We start from the raw sequence: 19707 nt of genomic DNA, 5'->3' as shown, positions 1-19707 counted from the left end.
CGGGCACGTCTTTTATCCAATAATGACACAGCGCCCCTATAGGTTCAAGAGGTTAAACAGCTTGGAAAATTCCAGAAAATTATGTCATGACTTTAGAAGGTTCTTACAGTGGGGGCAAAAATGTATTTAGTCAACCACCAATTATGCAAGTTATCCCACTTAAAGTTGAGAGAGCCCTGTAATTTTCATCATAGGTACACTTCAACTATGACATACAAAATGAGAAAAAAAAATCCAGAAAATCACATTGTAGGATTTTTAATGAATTTATTTGCAAATTATGGTGGAAAATAAGTATTTGGTCAATAACAAAAGTTTATATCAATACTTTGTTATATACCCTTTGTTGGCAATGACAGAGGTCAAACGTTTTCTGTAAGTCTTCACAAGGTTTTCACACACTTGCTGGTATTTTGGCCCATTCCTCCATGCAGATCTCCTCTAGAGCAGTGATGTTTTGGGGCTGTTGCTGGGCAACACGGACTTTCAACAAGATTTTCTATGGGGTTGAGATCTGGAGACTGGCTAGGCCACTCCAGGACCTTGAAATGCTTCTTACGAAGCCACTCCTTCGTTGCCCGGGCGGTGTGTTTGGGATCATTGTCATGCTGAAAGACCCAGCCACGTTTCATCTTCAATGCCCTTGCTGATGGAAGGAGGTTTTCACTCAAAATCTCATGATACATGGCCCCATTCATTCTTTCCTTTACACGGATCAGTCGTCCTGGTCCCTTTGCAGAAAAACAGCCCCAAATCATGATGTTTCCACCTCCATGCTTCACAGTAGGTATGGTGTTCTTTGGATGCAACTCAGCATTCTTTGTCCTCCAAACACGACGAGTTGAGTTTTTACCAAAAAGTTATATTTTGGTTTCATCTGAACATATGACATTTTCCCAATCTTCTTCTGGATCATCCAAATGCTCTCTAGCAAACTTCAGACGGGCCTGGACATGTACTGGCTTAAGCAGGGGGACACGTCTGGCACTGCAGGATTTGAGTCCCTGGCGGCGTAGGGTGTTACTGATGGTAGGCTTTGTTACTTTGGTCCCAGCTCTCTGCAGGTCATTCACTAGGTTCCCCCCGTGTGGTTCTGGGATTTTTGCTCACCGTTCTTGTGATCATTTTGACCCCACGGGGTGAGATCTTGCGTGGAGCCCCAGATCGATGGAGATTATCAGTGGTCTTGTATGTCTTCCATTTCCTAATAATTGCTCCCACAGTTGATTTCTTCAAACCAAGCTGCTTACCTATTGCAGATTCAGTCTTCCCAGCCTGGTGCAGGTCTACAATTTTGTTTCTGGTGTCCTTTGACAGCTCTTTGGTCTTGGCCATAGTGGAGTTTGGAGTGTGACTGTTTGAGGTTGTGGACAGGTGTCTTTTATACTGATAACAAGTTCAACCAGGTGCCATTAATATAGGTAACGAGTGGAGGACAGAGGAGCCTCTTAAATAAGAAGTTACAGGTCTGTGAGAGCCAGAAATCTTGCTTGTTTGTAGGTGACCAAATACTTATTTTCCACCATAATTTGCAAATAAATTCATAAAAAATCCTACAATGTGATTTTCTGGATTTTTTTTCTCATTTTGTCTCATAGTTGAAGTGTACCTATAATGAAAATTACAGGCCTCTCATCTTTTTAAGTGGGAGAACTTGCACAATTGGTGGCTGACTAAATACTAGTATCTGGTTATTTTAACTGTTGTCCTCTAACCCCTATTCCTTTTTCAAACCCCTCCTGTTCTCTCAGTCTAAGCCAAGTTTTACTTAAACGTCTATGGGTACTAACACAAAATGTCATTTCCTTGATTGTGCTAGTTCCTCTAATGTAGATCCAATTCGCCCTACTGTCCAATTCCTAAAACCACTCTCTCTCTCTCTGCTTTTAATGAGTATCTTCCAACAGGACCGTTTAGCTCTGGGTGACTAGACCACACCCTAGTTCCTCCTACCTCTATCCAGGTTACTTTTATATTTTCTAACTACTGTGCTGCACCCAGCATCAGTTGCTTTTCCAGTCTTTTTATTTAGATACCTATTCTTTCGTTGCATAAACACTTCCACTTCTATTTTCACAACTTTTCTTTGATTTCCGGGAACCTGATAATGTTCTGTCTTGCACCTGTGTATTCTTTGTTTTCTTTGGCTCTTACTTTGTTGCCCTAGTCTAGACACTCGCTTTATTTTTTCTCTTATAGTATCCATACTATTCTTTGTTCCCTATTCTCATTCTGTTCTGCCATTCACTTTTATATATTATTTTTTTAACAATTTATGTCCGGACGGCTGGTCCATGTCCGTAAATCTCCTACCCACATTTGTATCATTACTATTTCCTGTGCCAACCACTGTTTAATCAGTCGTAGTTTAAAGGTTATTATTTCTCCTGGTTTACGCCACCATCTGCAAATGGTAAATTGAGAAGTTCTTATCTGTACCCACCTTACTCTTAACTCCAGCCCTCCTGGTAACAGACATATTTCTGTAAATGTTTGATCACCATACAGTCGTACGTTGGGTCCAGGCCAAGAGCGTCCTCCCTACCAGTTCACACTTAAGTTACGGTCCAGGAGCGGTTCGCTTCCAGACTGAATCCTTCTTTTACTCTTTCTTTCACACTTGCTCAACCCCGGTGGAAACCGGGCGCGTCCTCCCTACCAGGCTGCACTTAAGCAGCGAACCAGGAGAGGAGCTTCCCCACCAACGACAGACGAATTCCACACTTACCTTTATGCATTTCTTATGCTTTCCCCAAGCGACCTGAAAATTCAGCCCTTCTCTGATACACTTCCCCGACCCACATGACTCGGACTGATTGAATAAGATTAATGAATTGCACTCGCAACTAATTGCGATTGCAACCTCAAACGGGTTGAACAAACAAGTCCGGCCAAACTGAATTGGACAAAACAATCCAAATGTAACGGATGTGAAACGGCTAGCTTAGTTAGCGGTGGTGCGTGCTAAATAGCGTTTCAATCGGTGACGTCACTTGCTCTGAGACCTTGAAGTAGTAGTTCCCCTTGCTCTGCAAGAGCCGCGGCTTTTGTGGAGCGATGGGTAACGATGCTTCGTGGGTGACTGTTGTTGATGTGTGCAGAGGGTCCCTGGTTCGCGCCCGGGTATGGGCGAGGGGACGGTCTAAAGTTATACTGTTACACAAACTCAAACAGACTGAACAAACTGGTCAGATGAACCACCAAAATAAAACAGGTGAATAACCCCACTCAACTGAGCCAATCAAAACTGATGTGGCACAACCCCCCCCCCCCCCCCCTTGCTTAGCCTAGCTCCCTTGCCTAGCTCCCTTTAGAGCTATTCAGCCTTTTAACAAGAAATACATTCTCTTAACCTCTCTGGTACAAGGTCCCACCTCGACAACAGCCAGTGAAATTGCAGGGCGCCAAATTCAAAACAACAGAAATCCCATAATTAAAATTCCTCAAACATACAAGTATTATCCACCATTTTAAAGATACACTTCTTGTAAATCCAACCACAGTGTCCGATTTCAAAAAGGCTTTACTGCGAAAGCACACCATGCGATTATGTTAGGTCAGCACCTAGTCACAGAAAACCATACAGCCATTTTCCAGCCAAGGAGAGGGCTCACAAGGCAAAAATAGTGGTTAAGTTAATCACTAACCTTTGATCTTCATCAGATGGCACTCATAGGACTTCATGTTACACAATACATGTATGTTTCGTTCGATAAAGTTCATATTTATAGCCAAAAATCTCAGTTTACATTGGCGCGTTAAGTTCAGAAATGCATTGTCTCAAACAAATATCAGGTGAAAGTGCAGAGAGCCACATCAAATTACAGATAAACTTCTCCTTAATGCAACAGCTGTGTCAGACTTCAAAAAGGCTTTACGGAGAAAGCACACTTTGCGATTTATGTTAGGTCAGCACCTAGCCACAGAAACCCATACAGCCATTTTCTAGCCAAGGAGAGTGTCACAAAAGTCAGAAATAGCATTAAAATTAATCACTTCCCTTTGATCTTCATCTGGTGGCACTCCCAGGTCTCCATGTTAGACAATAAATGTTTGTTTTGTTCGATAAAGTCCCTCTTTATGACCAAAAACTTTTGTCCAGTAATCTGAATGCTTAAGGTGCGTGCACTAAGTCCAGATGAAAAGTTTTTAAAAAGTACAATAAAAGTTAGTAGAAACATGCCAACCGATGTTTAAAATCAATCCTCTGGTTGTTTTGGTCATAAATAATCAGTAATATTTCAACCGGACGAAAGCTTCGTCAATAGGAAAGGAGAAACAATCATACGCATGGCTGATGAATGGAAATTTCCACTGGCCACTGATTGAAAGTACTGTATCTAAAAGCCTGAAACAATGCCTAAAGACTGGCCACATGTAGAGGAAGCCACAGAGCTCGTGAACTGGGTCCTAAGTCTTTGTATGGTAGATAGGCTGTTTTTCCATTGAAAGCCAATCAAAATAATAGTACTTCCTGGTTGGATTTTCCTCGGGTTTCCTCCTGCCATATCAGTTCTGTTATACTCAGACATTATTTTAACAGTTTTCGAAACTTTAGAGTGTTTTCTATCCAGATCTACTAATTATATGCATATCCTATCTTCTGGGCCTGGGTAGCAGGCAGTTTAATTTGGGCATGCTTTTCATCCAAAATTCTGAATGCTGCCCCCTACCCTAGTGAAGTTAACAGAAAACACCCATACTAACTGCCTGGTACTCAGCACTCTGGTACTCAGCTCATGTTGTGCTACATCTCTATAGGCTAGGCCTACTATATAATAGGCTAGGCCTGTTACTAGCCTGTTCAACCTCTTTCGTATCGTCTGAGATCCCTAAAGATTGGAAAGCTGCTGCGGTCATCCCCCTCTTGAAAGGGGGAAACACTCTAGACCCAAACTGTTACAGACCTATATCCATCCTGCCCTGCCTTTCTAAAGTCTTCGAAAGCCAAGTTAACGAACAGATCACCAACCATTTCGAATCCCACTGTGCCTTCTCCGCTATGCAATCTGGTTTCCGAACTGGTCATGGGGGCACCTCAGCCACGCTCAAGGTCCTAAATGATATCATAACCACCATCGATAAAAGACAATACTGTGCAGCCGTCTTCATCGACCTAGCCAAGGCTTTTGACTCTGTCAATTACCGCATTCTTATTGGCAGACTCAATAGCCTTGGTTTCTCAAATGACTACCTCGCCTGGTTCACCGACTACTTCTCAGATAGAGTTCAGTGTGACAAATCAGAGGGCCTGTTGTCTGGACCTCTGGCAGTCTCTCTATGGGGGTGCTACAGAGTTCAATTCTTGGGCCGACTCTTTTCTCTGTATATATCAATGATGTCGCTCTTGCTGCTGGTGATTCTCGGATCCCCCTCTACGCAGATGACACCATTCTGTATACTTCTGGTCCTTCTTTGGACACTGTTAACAAACCTCCAAACGAGCTTCAATGCCATACAACACTCCTTCCGTGGCCTCCAACTGCTCTTAAATGCTAGTAAAACTAAATATATGCTCTTCAACCAATCGCTGCCCGCACCCGCCCGCCCGACTAGCGTCACTACTCTGGACGGTTCTGACTTAGAATATGTGGACAAATACCTACAGTAGGTGTCTGGTTAGACTGTAAACTCTCCTTCCAGACTCACGTTAACCTTTCTAGGGCAGGGGAACCCCTCGACAACATTCCGCTAAAAAGGCAGTGCGCGAAATTCTAAAATATTTTTTGGAAATATGTAACTTTCACACATTAACAAGTCCAATACAGCAAATGAAAGATAAACATCTTGTTAATCTACCCATCTTGTCCGATTTCAAAAATGCTTTACAGCGAAAGCACAACATATGATTATGTTAGTCATAGCCAAGTCGAAAAAACACACAGCCATTTTTTCCAGCCAAAGATAGGAGTCACAAAAAGCAGAAATATAGATAAAATGAATAACTAACCTTTGATGATCTTCATCAGATGACACTCATAGGACATCATGTTACACAATACATGTATGTTTTGTTCGATAATGTGCATATTTATATCCAAAACATCTCAGTTTACATTGGCGCCTTACGTGCAGTAATGATTTTGCAGAAATACTCATAATAAACATTGATAAAAGATACAAGTGTTATTCACATAATTAAAGAAACTTCTCCTTAATGCAACCGCTGTGTCAGATTTTTTTTTAACTTTACGGAAAAAGCATAATCTGAGAACAGCGCTCAGAACCCAAAACAGCCAGAGGAATAGCCGCCATTTTGGAGTCAACAGAGTTAGAAACAACACCATAAATATTAATTTACCTTTGATCTTCATCAGAAGGCACTCCTAGGAATCCCAGTTCAACAATAAATGACGGATTTGTTCCATAAAGTTCCATAAAGTCGTCATTTATGTCCAAATAGCCACTTATTGTTAGCGTGTTCAGCCCAGTAATCCATCTTCATGAGGTGCAGGCACTTCGTCCAGACAAAAACTAAAAGTTCCGTTACAGTCCTTTAGAAACATGTCAAACGATGTATGGAATCAATCTTTAGGATGTTCTTAACATAAAACATCAATGTTCCAACCGGAGAATTCCTTTGTCTTCAGAAAAGCACTGGAACGAGAGGTAACTCTGTCGGGAGCGCGCGTCATGAGACCAAGGCACTCTGCCAGACCACTGACTCAGAGGTCTCATGAGCCCCTCCTTTATAGTAGAATCCTCATTCAAGTTTCTAAAGACGGTTGACATCTAGTGGAAGCCGTAGGAAGTGCAACTTTATCCATATCTCAATGTGTATTTGGTAGGCCAAGCTTTGAAAAACTACAAACCTCAGATATCTCACTTCCTGGTTGGATTATTCTCAGGTTTTCACTTGCCATATGAGTTATGTTATACTCACAGACATCATTCAAACAGTTTTAGAAACTTCAGTGTTTTCTATCCAATACTGTCCCTATCCCAAAAAGGTTAAGCATCTCCAATCCATAATTAAATCTAGAATCTGCTTCCTATTTCGCAACAAAGCCAAACATACCCTCGTAAAACAGACTATCCTACCGATCCTTGACTTCGGCAATGTCATTTACAAAATAGCCTCCAACACTCTACTCAGCATATTGGATGTAGGATCACAGTGCTATTCATTTTGTCACTAAAGCCCCATATACTACCCACCAGTGCGACCTGTATGCTCTAGTTGGCTGGCCTTCGCTACATATCCGTCGCCAAACCCACTGGCTTCAGGTCATCTGTAAGTCTATGCTAGGTAAATCCCTGCCTTATCTCAGCTCACTGGTCACCATAGCAACACCCACCCATAGCACGTGCTCCAGCAGGTATATTTCACTGGTCATCCCCAAAGCCAACACCTCATTTGGCTGCCTTTCCTTCCGGTTCTCTGCTGCAAATGACTGGAATAAATTGCAAAAGTCAATGAAGCTGGAGACTCATGTCTCCCTCATTAACTATAAGCATCAGCTGTCAGGGCACTGCACATCTGTAAATAGCCCACCCTCATCCCCATGTTATTATTTTTTTGTTGTTGCTATTTTGCACCCCAGTATCTCTACTTGCACATCATCATCTGCACATCTATGACTCCAGTGTTCATGCTAAATTGAAAATTAACCACTATGGCCTATTTATTGCCTTTCTACATTTGAACACACTGTATATAGATTTTTCTATTGTGTTATCGACTGTACATTTGTTTATTCCATGTGTAACTCTGTGTTGTTTTTGTCACACTGCTTTGCTTTATCTTGGCCAGGTCACAGTTGTAAATGAGAACTTGTTCTCAACTGGCCTACCTGGTTAAATAAAGTTGAAATAAATAAATATATTTTTATTATCTTTCCATTTTCGCCTAAAATTACATACCCAAATCTAACTGCTTGTAGCTCAGGACCTGAAGCAAGGATATGCATATTCTTGATCCCATTTGAAAGGGAACAATTTGAAGTTTGTGGAAATGTGAAATGAATGTAGGAGAATATAACGCATTAGATCTGGTAAAAGGGTCTATATGTTGTGTTCCATCATATTTGAAATTCAAGAGAAAGGCCATACATTGAGATAGGAGTCTAGGTGTCATTTAGATGTTGTCCACAAGATGGCAGCAGTGTGTGTGCAACGTTTCAGACAAATCCAGTTAAGAATTACATCACTACACAATATTTTGTATCAAGTCTGCCAGGAGTTTGCCCAAATGACCTGAATTGGTCCATTTATACATTTTCAAGTACATACCTATAGAGAACATACAAAAATGCTGTGGTATACAAAATAAAAGTTTACACACTCCCAGGAATGTCATTCATGATTGATCATTGGCTTCCCTACAGAAAATACACTAACCTTCACACATCTAGATGGCCGGGGGTGGGGGGGGTCAAACTGTAGAACCCAGTTCCTACATTTGAATATAAAAACAAAACTATGCTATATTTTATCTCTGGGACCCTCAGGATGACAAATCAGAGCAAGATTACTGAATGTAAAGTACATTATTTACCTTCAGAGGTGAATGTATCAAACCAAGTGCCATGATGTGTTTTGTTGTTGTGCACTCGCCTCAAACAATAGCTTGGTATTCTTTTTGCTGTAATAGCTACTGTAAATTGGACACTGCAGTTAGATGAACAATCATTTAAGCTTTCTGCCCATTATAAGACATGTCTATGTCCTGGAAAGTTGGCTGTTGTTTACATTGTCATTCTAGTCACATTATTGCATATTGAGCAATAATTGTCCTGGTTTAGGGACACCGATCCAATAGAGGTTAAGCAAATTGCTTCTCTTTGCAACAGGAGTATAGCCTACCTGGCTGGCATGAAAATGAATCTCGAAAATGAACCACGGGAAAAGCATCATCCATTTGCTATAGACAGCATTTATTTTTTTTCTCTACCCATGTTCCGAGACGGGTGCATAATAATGGTCCATTCTGAATAAAAACAAATTTCACATATTATGTTTTGATTTTTTTATACATTCTAAGGCTGCATGATGCAAATCAAATGAGGATTTGAAATGTGTATTTTACACCCCTTTTTTCTTCCCAATTTCGATCTTGTCTCATCGCTGAATCTCCCCAACTGGCTCGGGACAGGCGACGGTGGTGTCATGCGTCCTCCGAAACATGACCCACCTATCCGCGCTCCTTAGCACACACCAGCTTAACCCGGAAACCAGCCGCACCAATGTGTCGGAGGAAACACCGTTCGAGTGGTGACCTGGATCAGCCTGCAGGCACCCGGCCTGCCACAAGGAGTCGCTAGAGCGTGATGAGTCAAGTATAGCCCCCCCGGCCAAACCCGCCCCTAACCCGGACGACGCTGGGCCAATTGTGCGCCTTCCTATGGAACCGACTCTTTCAATGAGTCGGTCACCAGTTACAAAGAGCAACCCTTTTTCTCTGGTGTATTGACAATGACTTTCTTTGTACTGTAGTTGGTTCATGTAAGGAAGAAAGACATCTCTTATATTGCCGGAGGCTACGTTTTCTACCACACTGCAGTGGAAGAGAGGATGCTACTGTATTTTAGAATAACTCTCATTGAGGTTTGAAATTCCTCTCATCCTGGCTCTTTGTAGACTTATTTCTCTGCAGGCCCCCCAGCATATCATTGCGTTTGATGCATGAGTGGTGTGCTCAGGCGGGTATTCAGCATCAGTCCCTTTTTCAGGTGCCTCTTAACAGGCTCAGCAGAGCCCCACTATAGATACATTACAGTAGATGATTTCTATCTTTTTGATACCGTCTCCTGCCCATGTTCCATTATGGAGGGCCAAGTCGACCCACGCAGTAAGGGCACACCTGTGAGGGGGAGACCTGCCAGTTGGGATGGGGGGGGGGGGGGGGGCTTGGTGAAATACTGTTGAGGTTGCAGTACGTGGAGAGGGACTGCATTATGTATACAGTATATGTAGATTTATTCACTCAATTGTTTCTTACTAGGGAAATGCATTAACCAAGGAGGATAAATATTTAACAGTCCCCAATTGGAGACCTAATGGAATGCAGAAATTTGAGAGTTTCATTAGTATACTGTTTTTTGTACCTTTATGAGAAAATGTTTTTCTTTCTTTCTTTCTTTCTTTTTAATGTTTTTCTTTCTGTATCCACAGAAAAGTAGAACAAGTACCTTTAGTTCACAAGCTTGAATAATCTTTGCTGTATTCATAAGTTAGCCTAGCTAGCAGATTGTAATGGGCTAATGTGATGGTCCATTAGCTGTTACATGAAGGGTACTGTTTGGTGTAGCACAGTGAATCTTCGACTAACCTTAACTTGGCGATACTATATTTGTTCTCGATTCGGCCTAACATGTATCTTCTAAAATAACAGTATCCAGTTGCAGGTGGTTTGTTTGAATTTAGAAAATGCTCCGTTTATGTGTACACTGCCATCTTGTCTATTTCAAATCTTCTCTCATTGAGCGTGACAGGGGAGTGACATGCGGCACTTTTAGGTGTACCCAACTGTCTCAATCAATGAGAGAAGATTTGTACACATTATTGGATTACTTCATGGAGCAAAACATTTATTTATTTTAATAACAAAGCATTTTCTAAATTCAAATGAATCAATAAAATTGATTAAATTGTTGTTTTTCCTCATCAATCTACACACAATACCCAATAATGACAAAGCAAAAAAAGGTTGGTTGAAATGTTTGCAAATGTATAAAGAAAAATACTAAAATTTCACTTAAGTATTCAGACCCTTTACTGATTACTCTGTTGAAGCACCTTTGGCAGAGATTACAGCCTTGTCTTCTTGGGTATGATGCTACAAGCTTGGCATACCTGTATGTGGGTATGCAGATCCTCTCAAGCTCTGTCAGGTTGGATGGGGAGCGTTGCTGCACAGCTATTTTCAGGTCTCTCCAGCGATGTTCGATCGGGTTCCTAGTCTGGGCTGTGGCTGGACCACTTAAGGACATTCAGAGACTTTTCCCGAAGCCACTCCTGCGTTGTCTTGGCTGGGTGCTTAGGGTCGTTGTCCTTCTGGAAAGTTCTCCCATCTCCACAGAAGAACTCGGGTTCTTGGTAAATTTTAAGAATGATTGAGGCCACTGTGTTCTTGGGGACCTTCAATGCTGCAGACATTTTTTGTTACCCTTCCTCAGATCTGTGCCTCAGCACAATCTTGTCTCGGAGCTCTACGGACAATTCCTTCGATCTCAGGGCTTGGTTTTTGCTCTGACATGCACTGTCAACTGTGGGACCTTTATAGAGACAGGTGTGTGCCTTTCCAAATCATGTCCAATCAATTGATCTTACCACAAGTGGACTCCAATCAGGTTGTAGAAACAGCTCAAGGATGATAAATGAAAATAGGATGCACCTGAGCTCAATTTCGAGTCTCAATGCAAAGGATCTGAATACTTAGGTAAATAAGCTATTTCTGTTTTTTATTTTTTATTAATACATTTGCAAAATTGTAAAAAAAAAAAAAAACTTTTCACTTTGCCATTCTGAGGTATTGTGTGTAGATTGGTGATAAAAAAAATACTTTTAGAATAATGCTGTAATGTAACAAAATGTGGAAATGTGAAGGGGTCTGAATACTTTCTGAATGCACTGTAGTTTATGTCCTGTACTTTCCTGTCACATTGTGCCCTTGTCCGTTTGTGACTATTAGGGCTCTGAGGTCCTGGGAGCGAGAGTTGCCAGTTCTAAAACTGAAGCTGAGTTGTTTCTCCTCCGGTTTGCAGTGCTCAGGGACAGAGTCGTTTATTTGATTAATGTATTTATCTTACTGCTCTCTCTCTTGGCTGTGCCCAGTCCTCTGTGGTATCCAGGTTGTAGGGACTCTTTCTCTCTGGGACTGCTGTAAATTGATTGAGGGTGAGGACGAGTTCCGACTGAGAGACATGGCAGCTATTATAGAGAGGGCAGGGAGATGTAGAGAGAGGGAGGGAAGGAGCTAACTGGATTTGATTTTGATGGTGTGAGCTATAAAGAAAACAAAAGGCAAAGGTCCACTCTTTAAGTTCCGTTGATAGCTTCTTAAATCTCTTTTAACTGTTCGTTCACCTCTATGTAACTTCTTGGCTCTTGTCAGGAGGGAAGTACCCTGAAACTAATTTAGGAGTTAACTTCACTGGAGAGGTGGAAGCTTTTGCTCTGGTTTTGTTTGGGGTTTGTGATAACAAGAGGCCCAGGCTAAGGGTTAGTCATGGTTCTCTTCATACTACTGAAATGTGGACCTTTTAAGGAAACAACAAGGTGCTGTCTTCGGTTTGCTGCCCTTCGTCAGGCACTGGTTTCAACATGGCTTTTATACAGTGCCCAAGCTTATTCAAGAAGGCTAAACCCCTTTCTGTTTTCTGTTTTGACTCTCAGTTCATAGGATACAGGGGAATGTTAGATGAAAGTAGAAGTAGGAAGTAGTTGAATAGTTGGCACTTCACATATCTCTCCTCTATTTTTTTTGTCTTTCTCTCTTAGGGCTCATCATCTTCCGGTCGGTCCCGTAGTGTCTCCCTCCTGCCAGCCTCCTCTTCGCCTGGTACCCAGAGGCACTTGGTGGGTTTGGGCACACCCAGCAACATCGTGACCATCACCCACCACAAGTCCCCAGCCGCTGCCCGACGGGCCAAAAACCAGTATCCTGGCAGACTGCTGGAGGTCAAAGAGGTGGGTGGAACCAGGAACTGTCCCTCTCTGATGACATCATCATGGATTCATTGATTATTCATTGTTGTAGACGCTAGGCAGACTGTCTGCCAAATTCATCCCAAATTCAGCCAGATTGGAGTCATGGAGTTTGGATTTTTAAATGAACTATTTCCACATTATGGAATATTTCTGTTCAAAGTACATGACCCAGTCATTTCAAGTTGACCGCAACATTGACCCCAACACACTCTTGTTTCAATACTGCACTCTATCCCATGTCCTATGCATTCAGTGTTTCTGCCGACCCTCTGGTGGGCCATTGGTGCAGTGAGTTCATAAAATATTTTTGGGCCTGGGCGTTTGACCCGATCAACATTGACTGCACTGCTCTCTGTCTGTAGCTTGATCTTGCTTTGCGTTTAACATGGCATGTGACAAAAGGGAAATCAAGCTAATGTTGTACCTATGGAGTGAAGTCTGAACTAGAGAGAGGTGGTGTGTCTTTATGTTCTACATTCTGTAGGGGCATTATAGCAGTAACTCCAGTTTCTGCTAAAATGGCTAAATAACCAACTGAAGAATTTGGCATTCATTTGCATAAACATTTTGAGACTGAAACTGCCCTTCGAATTCTTCCTCCAAAACTGATCAGTGTCACAACCGTCAAAATAACATTCGGACCAAGGCGCAGCGTGATACGGGTTCCACATCTTTTATTTCGTGAAACGCACAAAACAATTTTAAAAAAACTAATGAAACGTGAAGCTATGCTTTCAGCTGTGCTCACAGGCAACTACACATAAACAAGATCCCACAAAACACAGTGGGGAAATGGCTGCCTAAATATGATCCCCAATCAGAGACAACGCTAAACAGCTGCTTCTGATTGGGAACCATACCAGGCCAACAGAAATAAAACAACCTAGATTACCCACCCTAGTCACACCCCGACCATGCCAAAATAGAGGATAAAAAGGCTCTCTATGGTCAGGGCGTGACAATCAGTCTGTACTTAGCTACATTTTTTGCATGTCTTACTGAAGATTACTGAATGTAAGTACATTATTTACCTTCAGAGGTGAATGTATCAAACCAGTTGCCGTGATAAAAGTGTATTTGTTGTTGTGCACTCTCCTCAAACAATAGCATGGTATTTTTTTTCACTAATAGCTATTGTAAATTGGACACTTCTGTTACAATAACAAGAATTGAAGCTTTCTGGAAAGTTGGGTGTTACTTACAACGTCATTCTAGTCACATTAGCACACGTTAGCAACAACCGTCCCAGTATAGGATCACCGATCCCGTAGAGGTTCAAACCAGACTGAACACACTGTCAGCGCAGCAATCTGGGTTAAGCAGGCTATTGCTCACATGCATTCATGCATTCATGCATTCATTCATAAATGTAAGCTTTGCCTTTATAACGACTGATTTTGTAACCTTTCTGTATAGCCTGTCTGCAGTTGCTTATAGGGATTTATTGAAAAAGATGACGCTATACTGTACTATAGGCCAGAGACAGCAGATAAGAACTTGATGGAATCACGATTGTCTGACACTTTTAGCTGAGCAGTCGCCTCATTCACAACTTTTGTTTAGTTAGTCCTAGCGGTCTAGTCTTGTTCCTGCTATTGTCAGTGGGCTGTGTTCTTGTCTGCTGAATTATATAGATAAGATGACTTCCATACATTTTCAGCTGATGGAAATCATTCTCAAAGTGATGACAGTGGATTCTTCTATCCATCAGGGATAAACTGTTTTTCCTCTAAGCATTGAAAAAAGTAGGCCTATTTTTGTTCATTATTATTATGTCTTTGCCCTGAAATATTCGCAGGTTAGCATTTTTCCGTCATGAATCTTGTTGTCACTAGCTGGCACAGCCACAAAGTCCTCAAATCTGATTTTGAACCCGAACCTTAACCACACTGCTAACCCTAATGCCTAACCCTAACCTTAAATGAAGACCAAAAAGCTACTTTTAGAACTTTTACAATATAACCAATTTTGTCTTTGCTGCTGGCCTATCTAAGGGGAAATTGCTCAGTTCTGCCTCCAGGACAAGACTCATGACAATAAACGTCAACCTGCGAAATATTCGGCTGTATACAGCTTTAGACACCGTCAGCAACCGAAGCTGGTGCAGACTAGAGTTGTCTTTGACTTTGAGGCCTGGTATATGGACTATTGGCAGTGGACACACTTGTGTGCTGTACCATTGCCTCTGTCGGACATTGCCTTCCAGGAATGGGTAAAGGGCTGAACATTAGTTCCATTAGTTACTGTACATCTAAAGCCTAGCTTCCTGCCATCCAGGACCTCTATACCAGGCGATGTCAGAGGAATGCCCTAAAAATTGTCAGACTCCAGCTACCATAGTCATAGACTGTACTCTCTGCTACCGTAGAGCAAGCGGTACCGGGGCGCCAAGTCTAGGTCCATGAGGCTTCTTAACAGCTTCTTGCCCTCAAGCCATAAGACTCCTGAACATCTAATCAAATGGCTACCCAGACTATTTGCATTGCCCTCACCCGCTTCTTTTACACTGCTGCTACTCTGTTTATTATCTATGCATAGTCACTTTATGTACTGTACATGTACTGTACATATTACCTTGTCTAACCGGTGACTCTGTACCGGTACTGTATATAGCCTCGCTATTGCTGCTGCTGCTCTTTAATTACTTGTTACTTTTATTTCTTATTTTTGTAGGTATTTTGTCTTAAAACTGCATTGTTGGTTAAAGGGCTTGTAAGTAAGCATTTCACTGTAAGGTCTACACCTCATGTGACAAATAAAATGTTATTTGATTTTACTGATGGCTCAAATAACAACATTTTTGCCCGTTCTGGATAAAGGACATGGTGGTCAGAACTCATCATTCCTGCTGTAGCTACCGGACACTGTATCAATGCACAGGTATGGGAGCCAACAACAAAGGCTGCTCTCTTTGAGGTTCTGCTTCTGGAACAAGTTGGCTTTGTCCAGGTTCTCTGAAACATGGAACTCTAAAAGGGCATTGGTTGAAAAGTACACCGGCTAGAAGGATAGCGTGTAATCAAAACTTAGCTGAGGAATTGGATCACCTAACACCACAAGGACTCCGCTAGGGATTATGGAGCCATTTTACCAGGCTCCCCATGAAACTATAGCTCTGGGATTTTTCTTCAATGAATGCATTTTTCTACTTGGGATTCAAACAACACTGTGCCAGGTTATTGACATTCTTGGAAGAAGTAAACATTTTCATTAAGCTTTTGATAAGATCATTTGTGCCTGGATGATTCAAGTCGTTAGATTCCCCATTCAGATCAGATTCATACGCTGCGTCAATCTTCACACTAAGAACCACTTTTTTTTAAATGAGATCTTCTCATAAAAAACATTCACAGAAAAACGACTTCATGAGTAGCAACATTTCTCACCATTTGGAAAGTAGACTTGTCACCTGAAATGAACCCAGAGTGATTTGAGTAAATATCAAGCAGATGGTTTGACTGTTAAATAATCCAAACACTCATTTGGGGCCATCTCTGAATTTGGACTTGGATTATAGGAAACTGGGTTGTCTTTCTTTTCTCTATGCTGTTTCAAGCTTGTGCTAACCTGCATTCTGCCCAAAATGAGCCTTGTTACATTACCCTTTTTCCATGACCTGATTTACATTCCATCCCTCCCAGAGGCTTGTTAAGTTGTAGAGGTAGTAGTTGTAGTAGTTGTTAACTTAAAAGGACACCAGTTCCAGTTTAACAACGTCACTTGTAGATAAACTCAGAATTGAACCAATGGAAAATCGATCAAGCCAATGGCAGAATCCACCGTTTTTCCACCTGTACTCTGCACTTTGTTGTACCAGTAGAGTGATTCATCTGCCAGGCCATTTACACACTTTTTTTTAGTTTCCACAGTGTTCCTTCGCTCGTAGCTTCAGGCGGCGCTCGGATGTGAATGTCCCTTGACAGCTCTGTTCCCTGCAAAAATGCAGATTTGATGTCTATGGAATGAAGTGTCCATTTTTTTCTGGCAGATCACTGAGGCGCATGTCGGTGAGTCTTTTGGGAGTTGTTTAGCAGCCAGCTCCTCTAAACCTCTAGCCACTAGATGAGTCGTTTGGGAGTTGTTTAGCAGCCAGCTCCTCTAAACCTCTAGCCACTAGACGTGCTTTTGGCACTATTCCAGTTAATGATTCTTTAAGGGTACATACCCACCTTGTTGAGACGCGTTTTTGGCCAATGTCTTTGACTTCCTCAAACATTACATTTTTCCTCCAATTACTGAGCTTATCTAGTTTAGCTGAGTCAAATGACATGTCCTTTGTTTTAAGTACATCATTTTGAATGTCATTCTGATTTTCTTGATTTTCCATTGGTTCAATTCTGAGATTATCTACAAGTGACAGGTCAGCTGACCCTGTTGTACCAGAAAGTGTAGCTGGTTCAGAGTACTGCAAGTCGTACCAGTTCTGGTGTTTTCCTTTGGCTTTTCCTGCTCGTCCAATGATGGTTGCTGTATGTGGAATACCACTTTCTCTGTCCATGTATTTAACAGTTTGTCCAGTTTTCAGATTGAAACAACCATGTTGTCTTTACACGTGGCTGTTGTTGAATGTTTTCCTCATTTGAACGCTCATCAGTATTACCTGTGTCATGGTTGAAGGTCTCTGCTCCATTTCCTGTGTCAGTTTCAGTGTCCATATCATTGGATGCGACATCTGGTAGATTTGTGTCTGTTAATTTGTCCTTTTTGTCATTTACATTAGGAGGCTGATTCTCAGCAACAGCCCCTCCGTCTTGTTGATCATTTACTTTCCGCAATCTTGAGTGATGCACCCTGACAATGGTGCCTCCGTGACTCACAAATATCACCACACCATCCTTTGCACTCTTGACAGTCAACTCGTTTGTAGTACACTTTGTTTTCAGTCTCGTACTTCTCATCGGTGGGTCGACGCTGTTTACGTAGAGCAGAATTCTCTCTGAACACTCTCCTTCAGTGAATGCTTTTCTCGCTGCATGTAGTGCTGAAAGGTGCTGTCCCATCCATGCACTCACATTGTTCCCTTCTAGTTTTGGTGGCTTGTCAACAAGTACAGAGGGAAGATTAGGGTTCTGCCCCAACACTAGTTGTTGTGGGCTGTAACCATGAACATTGGGCTTTGATGGCAAAAAACTCAATGCACAATCTAGGGCTGTTTTCCAGTCACATCCATTGTCTTGCTTCACTTTCTGTGAGTGTTTGATTATGTCTCTCCAGAAGTCCATTTCTCTATGGACTGTATGCAGCAGTTGGCTTTACCTCCATGTTGAATTTCTCAGCCATTTCTCTTATTTCATTATTTAATTCTCCTCCATTGTAACTGTACAATTTCTGGGGCGGGCCTTGCACACTTATCCAGGAATGAATGAAGTGCTTGACGATTTCTCTGGGCTTCTTTGTATTCACAATGCTTCCAGCACTGAGGCATATGATTTGGTCAATCATGTGAAAGTACCACACACTGTGTCCTATCTCATGTAGATCTACAGCTACTGTTTCATCGTACTTGGAAGCCAGTGGCAAACCAAAAGCTGGTCTGGCATGTCTCAACACTGTTAAATATCTGCCGTAGAATGGACATACACTCATCATTATTCCTAGAACTGCTGAGTCATTTCTGAACTCAGTCAGCTGTAGCATGTCCAAACTGTTTGTGACGTTTTAAAATTGTTCTCATGTTCTCTGTCACTGTCAGAATCTCCATGTGCTCTGTTTCCATCAAAATCTAATCTTTTACATAGACTCTGTAATGCCTTTGTCAAAAATGTTTACACAATAGTGGCTTGAGGTAGTAAGTTCAAGGGTCACTGGTTGTTTAAACATCACTGCCTTGTCATTTTTTATGTCTAGTACAGCCCCTGACTTCTTGAGGGAAGCTTTGCTTAATAGTACGGGGATACAGTGGCTTGTGAAAGTATTCACCCCCTTGGCACTTTTCCTATTTTGTTGCCTTACAACCTGGAATTAGAATAACTTTTGGGGGGTTTGTATCATCTTATTTACACATGCCTACCACTTTGAAGATAAAACATATTTTTTATTGTGAAACAAACCAGATAAGACTAAAAAAGTCAATACGTCATAGAGTACCCCCAAAGTCAATACGTCATAGAGCCACCTTTTGCAGCAATTATAGCTACATGTCTCTTGTCTCTCCTCTATAAGCTTGGCACATCTAGCCACTGGGATTTTTGCCCATTCTTCAAGGCAAACCCGCTCCAGCTCCTTCAAGTTAGATGGGTTCTGTGCTGTATACAATGCTTTGTAAGTATTTAATCTTTCAGCAATCTTTAAGTCATACCACAGATTCTCAATTGGATTGAGGTCTGGGCTTTGACTAGGCCATTCCAAGACATTTAAATGTTTCCTCTTAAACCACTTGAGTGTTGCTTTAGGGTCATTATCCTGCTGGAAGGTGAACCTCCGTCCCAGTCTCAAATCTCTGGAAGATTGAAACAGGTTTCCCTCAAGAATTTCTCTGTATTTAGCACCGTCCACCATTCCTTAAATTCTGACCAGTTTCCCAGGCCCTGCCAATGAAAAACATCCCCACAGCATGGTGCTGCCACCACCATGCTTCACTTTTGGGATGGTGTTCTCGGGGTGATGAGAGGTGTTGGGTTTGCGCCACACATAGTGTTTTCCTTGATGACCAAAAAGCTACATTTTAGTCTCATCTGACCAGAGTACCTTCTTCCATATGTTTGGGGAGTCTCCCACATGCCTTTTGGCGAACACCAAATGTGTTTGCTTATTTATTTTCTTCAATCTCTGATGTGGAGCTTTGCAGCTCCTTCAGGGTTATCTTTGGTCTCTTTGCCTCTGATTAATGACCTCCTTGTCTGGTCCGTGAGTTTTGGTGGGCGGTCCTCTCTTGGCAGGTTTGTTGTGGTGCCATATTCTTTCCATTTTTTAATAATGGACTTAATGGGGCTATGTGGGATATTAAAAGTTTCTGATATTTTTTATAACTCAACCCTTATCTGTACATCTCAACAACTTTGTCCCTGACCTGTTTGGAGAGCTCCTTGGTCTTCATGGTGCCGCTTGCTTAGTGTT

General features: G+C 41.8%; 1 protein-coding gene across 2 annotated transcripts in view; it reads left to right on the top strand.

Moving 5' to 3' along the window:
- The window catches only part of LOC110496796 (oxysterol-binding protein-related protein 10), a 136906-nt gene that overhangs the window by 65512 nt on the left and 51687 nt on the right, over positions 1-19707 (top strand). For both annotated transcript variants that reach the window (XR_005037434.1, XM_036952521.1), the window contains exon 5: positions 12442-12630. Coding sequence is in view for 1 of the 2 variants with exons in the window: in XM_036952521.1 (XP_036808416.1) it covers positions 12442-12630 (189 nt within the window). In the remaining variant the exon portion in view is untranslated. The remainder of the gene's footprint in view (positions 1-12441; positions 12631-19707) is intronic.

This window comes from Oncorhynchus mykiss, chromosome 18 (genome assembly GCF_013265735.2).
Source record: "Oncorhynchus mykiss isolate Arlee chromosome 18, USDA_OmykA_1.1, whole genome shotgun sequence".
Taxonomy (NCBI): Eukaryota; Metazoa; Chordata; class Actinopteri; order Salmoniformes; family Salmonidae; genus Oncorhynchus; species Oncorhynchus mykiss.
The sequence above is the reverse complement of the archived record's forward strand: the minus strand, read 5'-3'. Positions and strand labels throughout refer to the sequence as shown.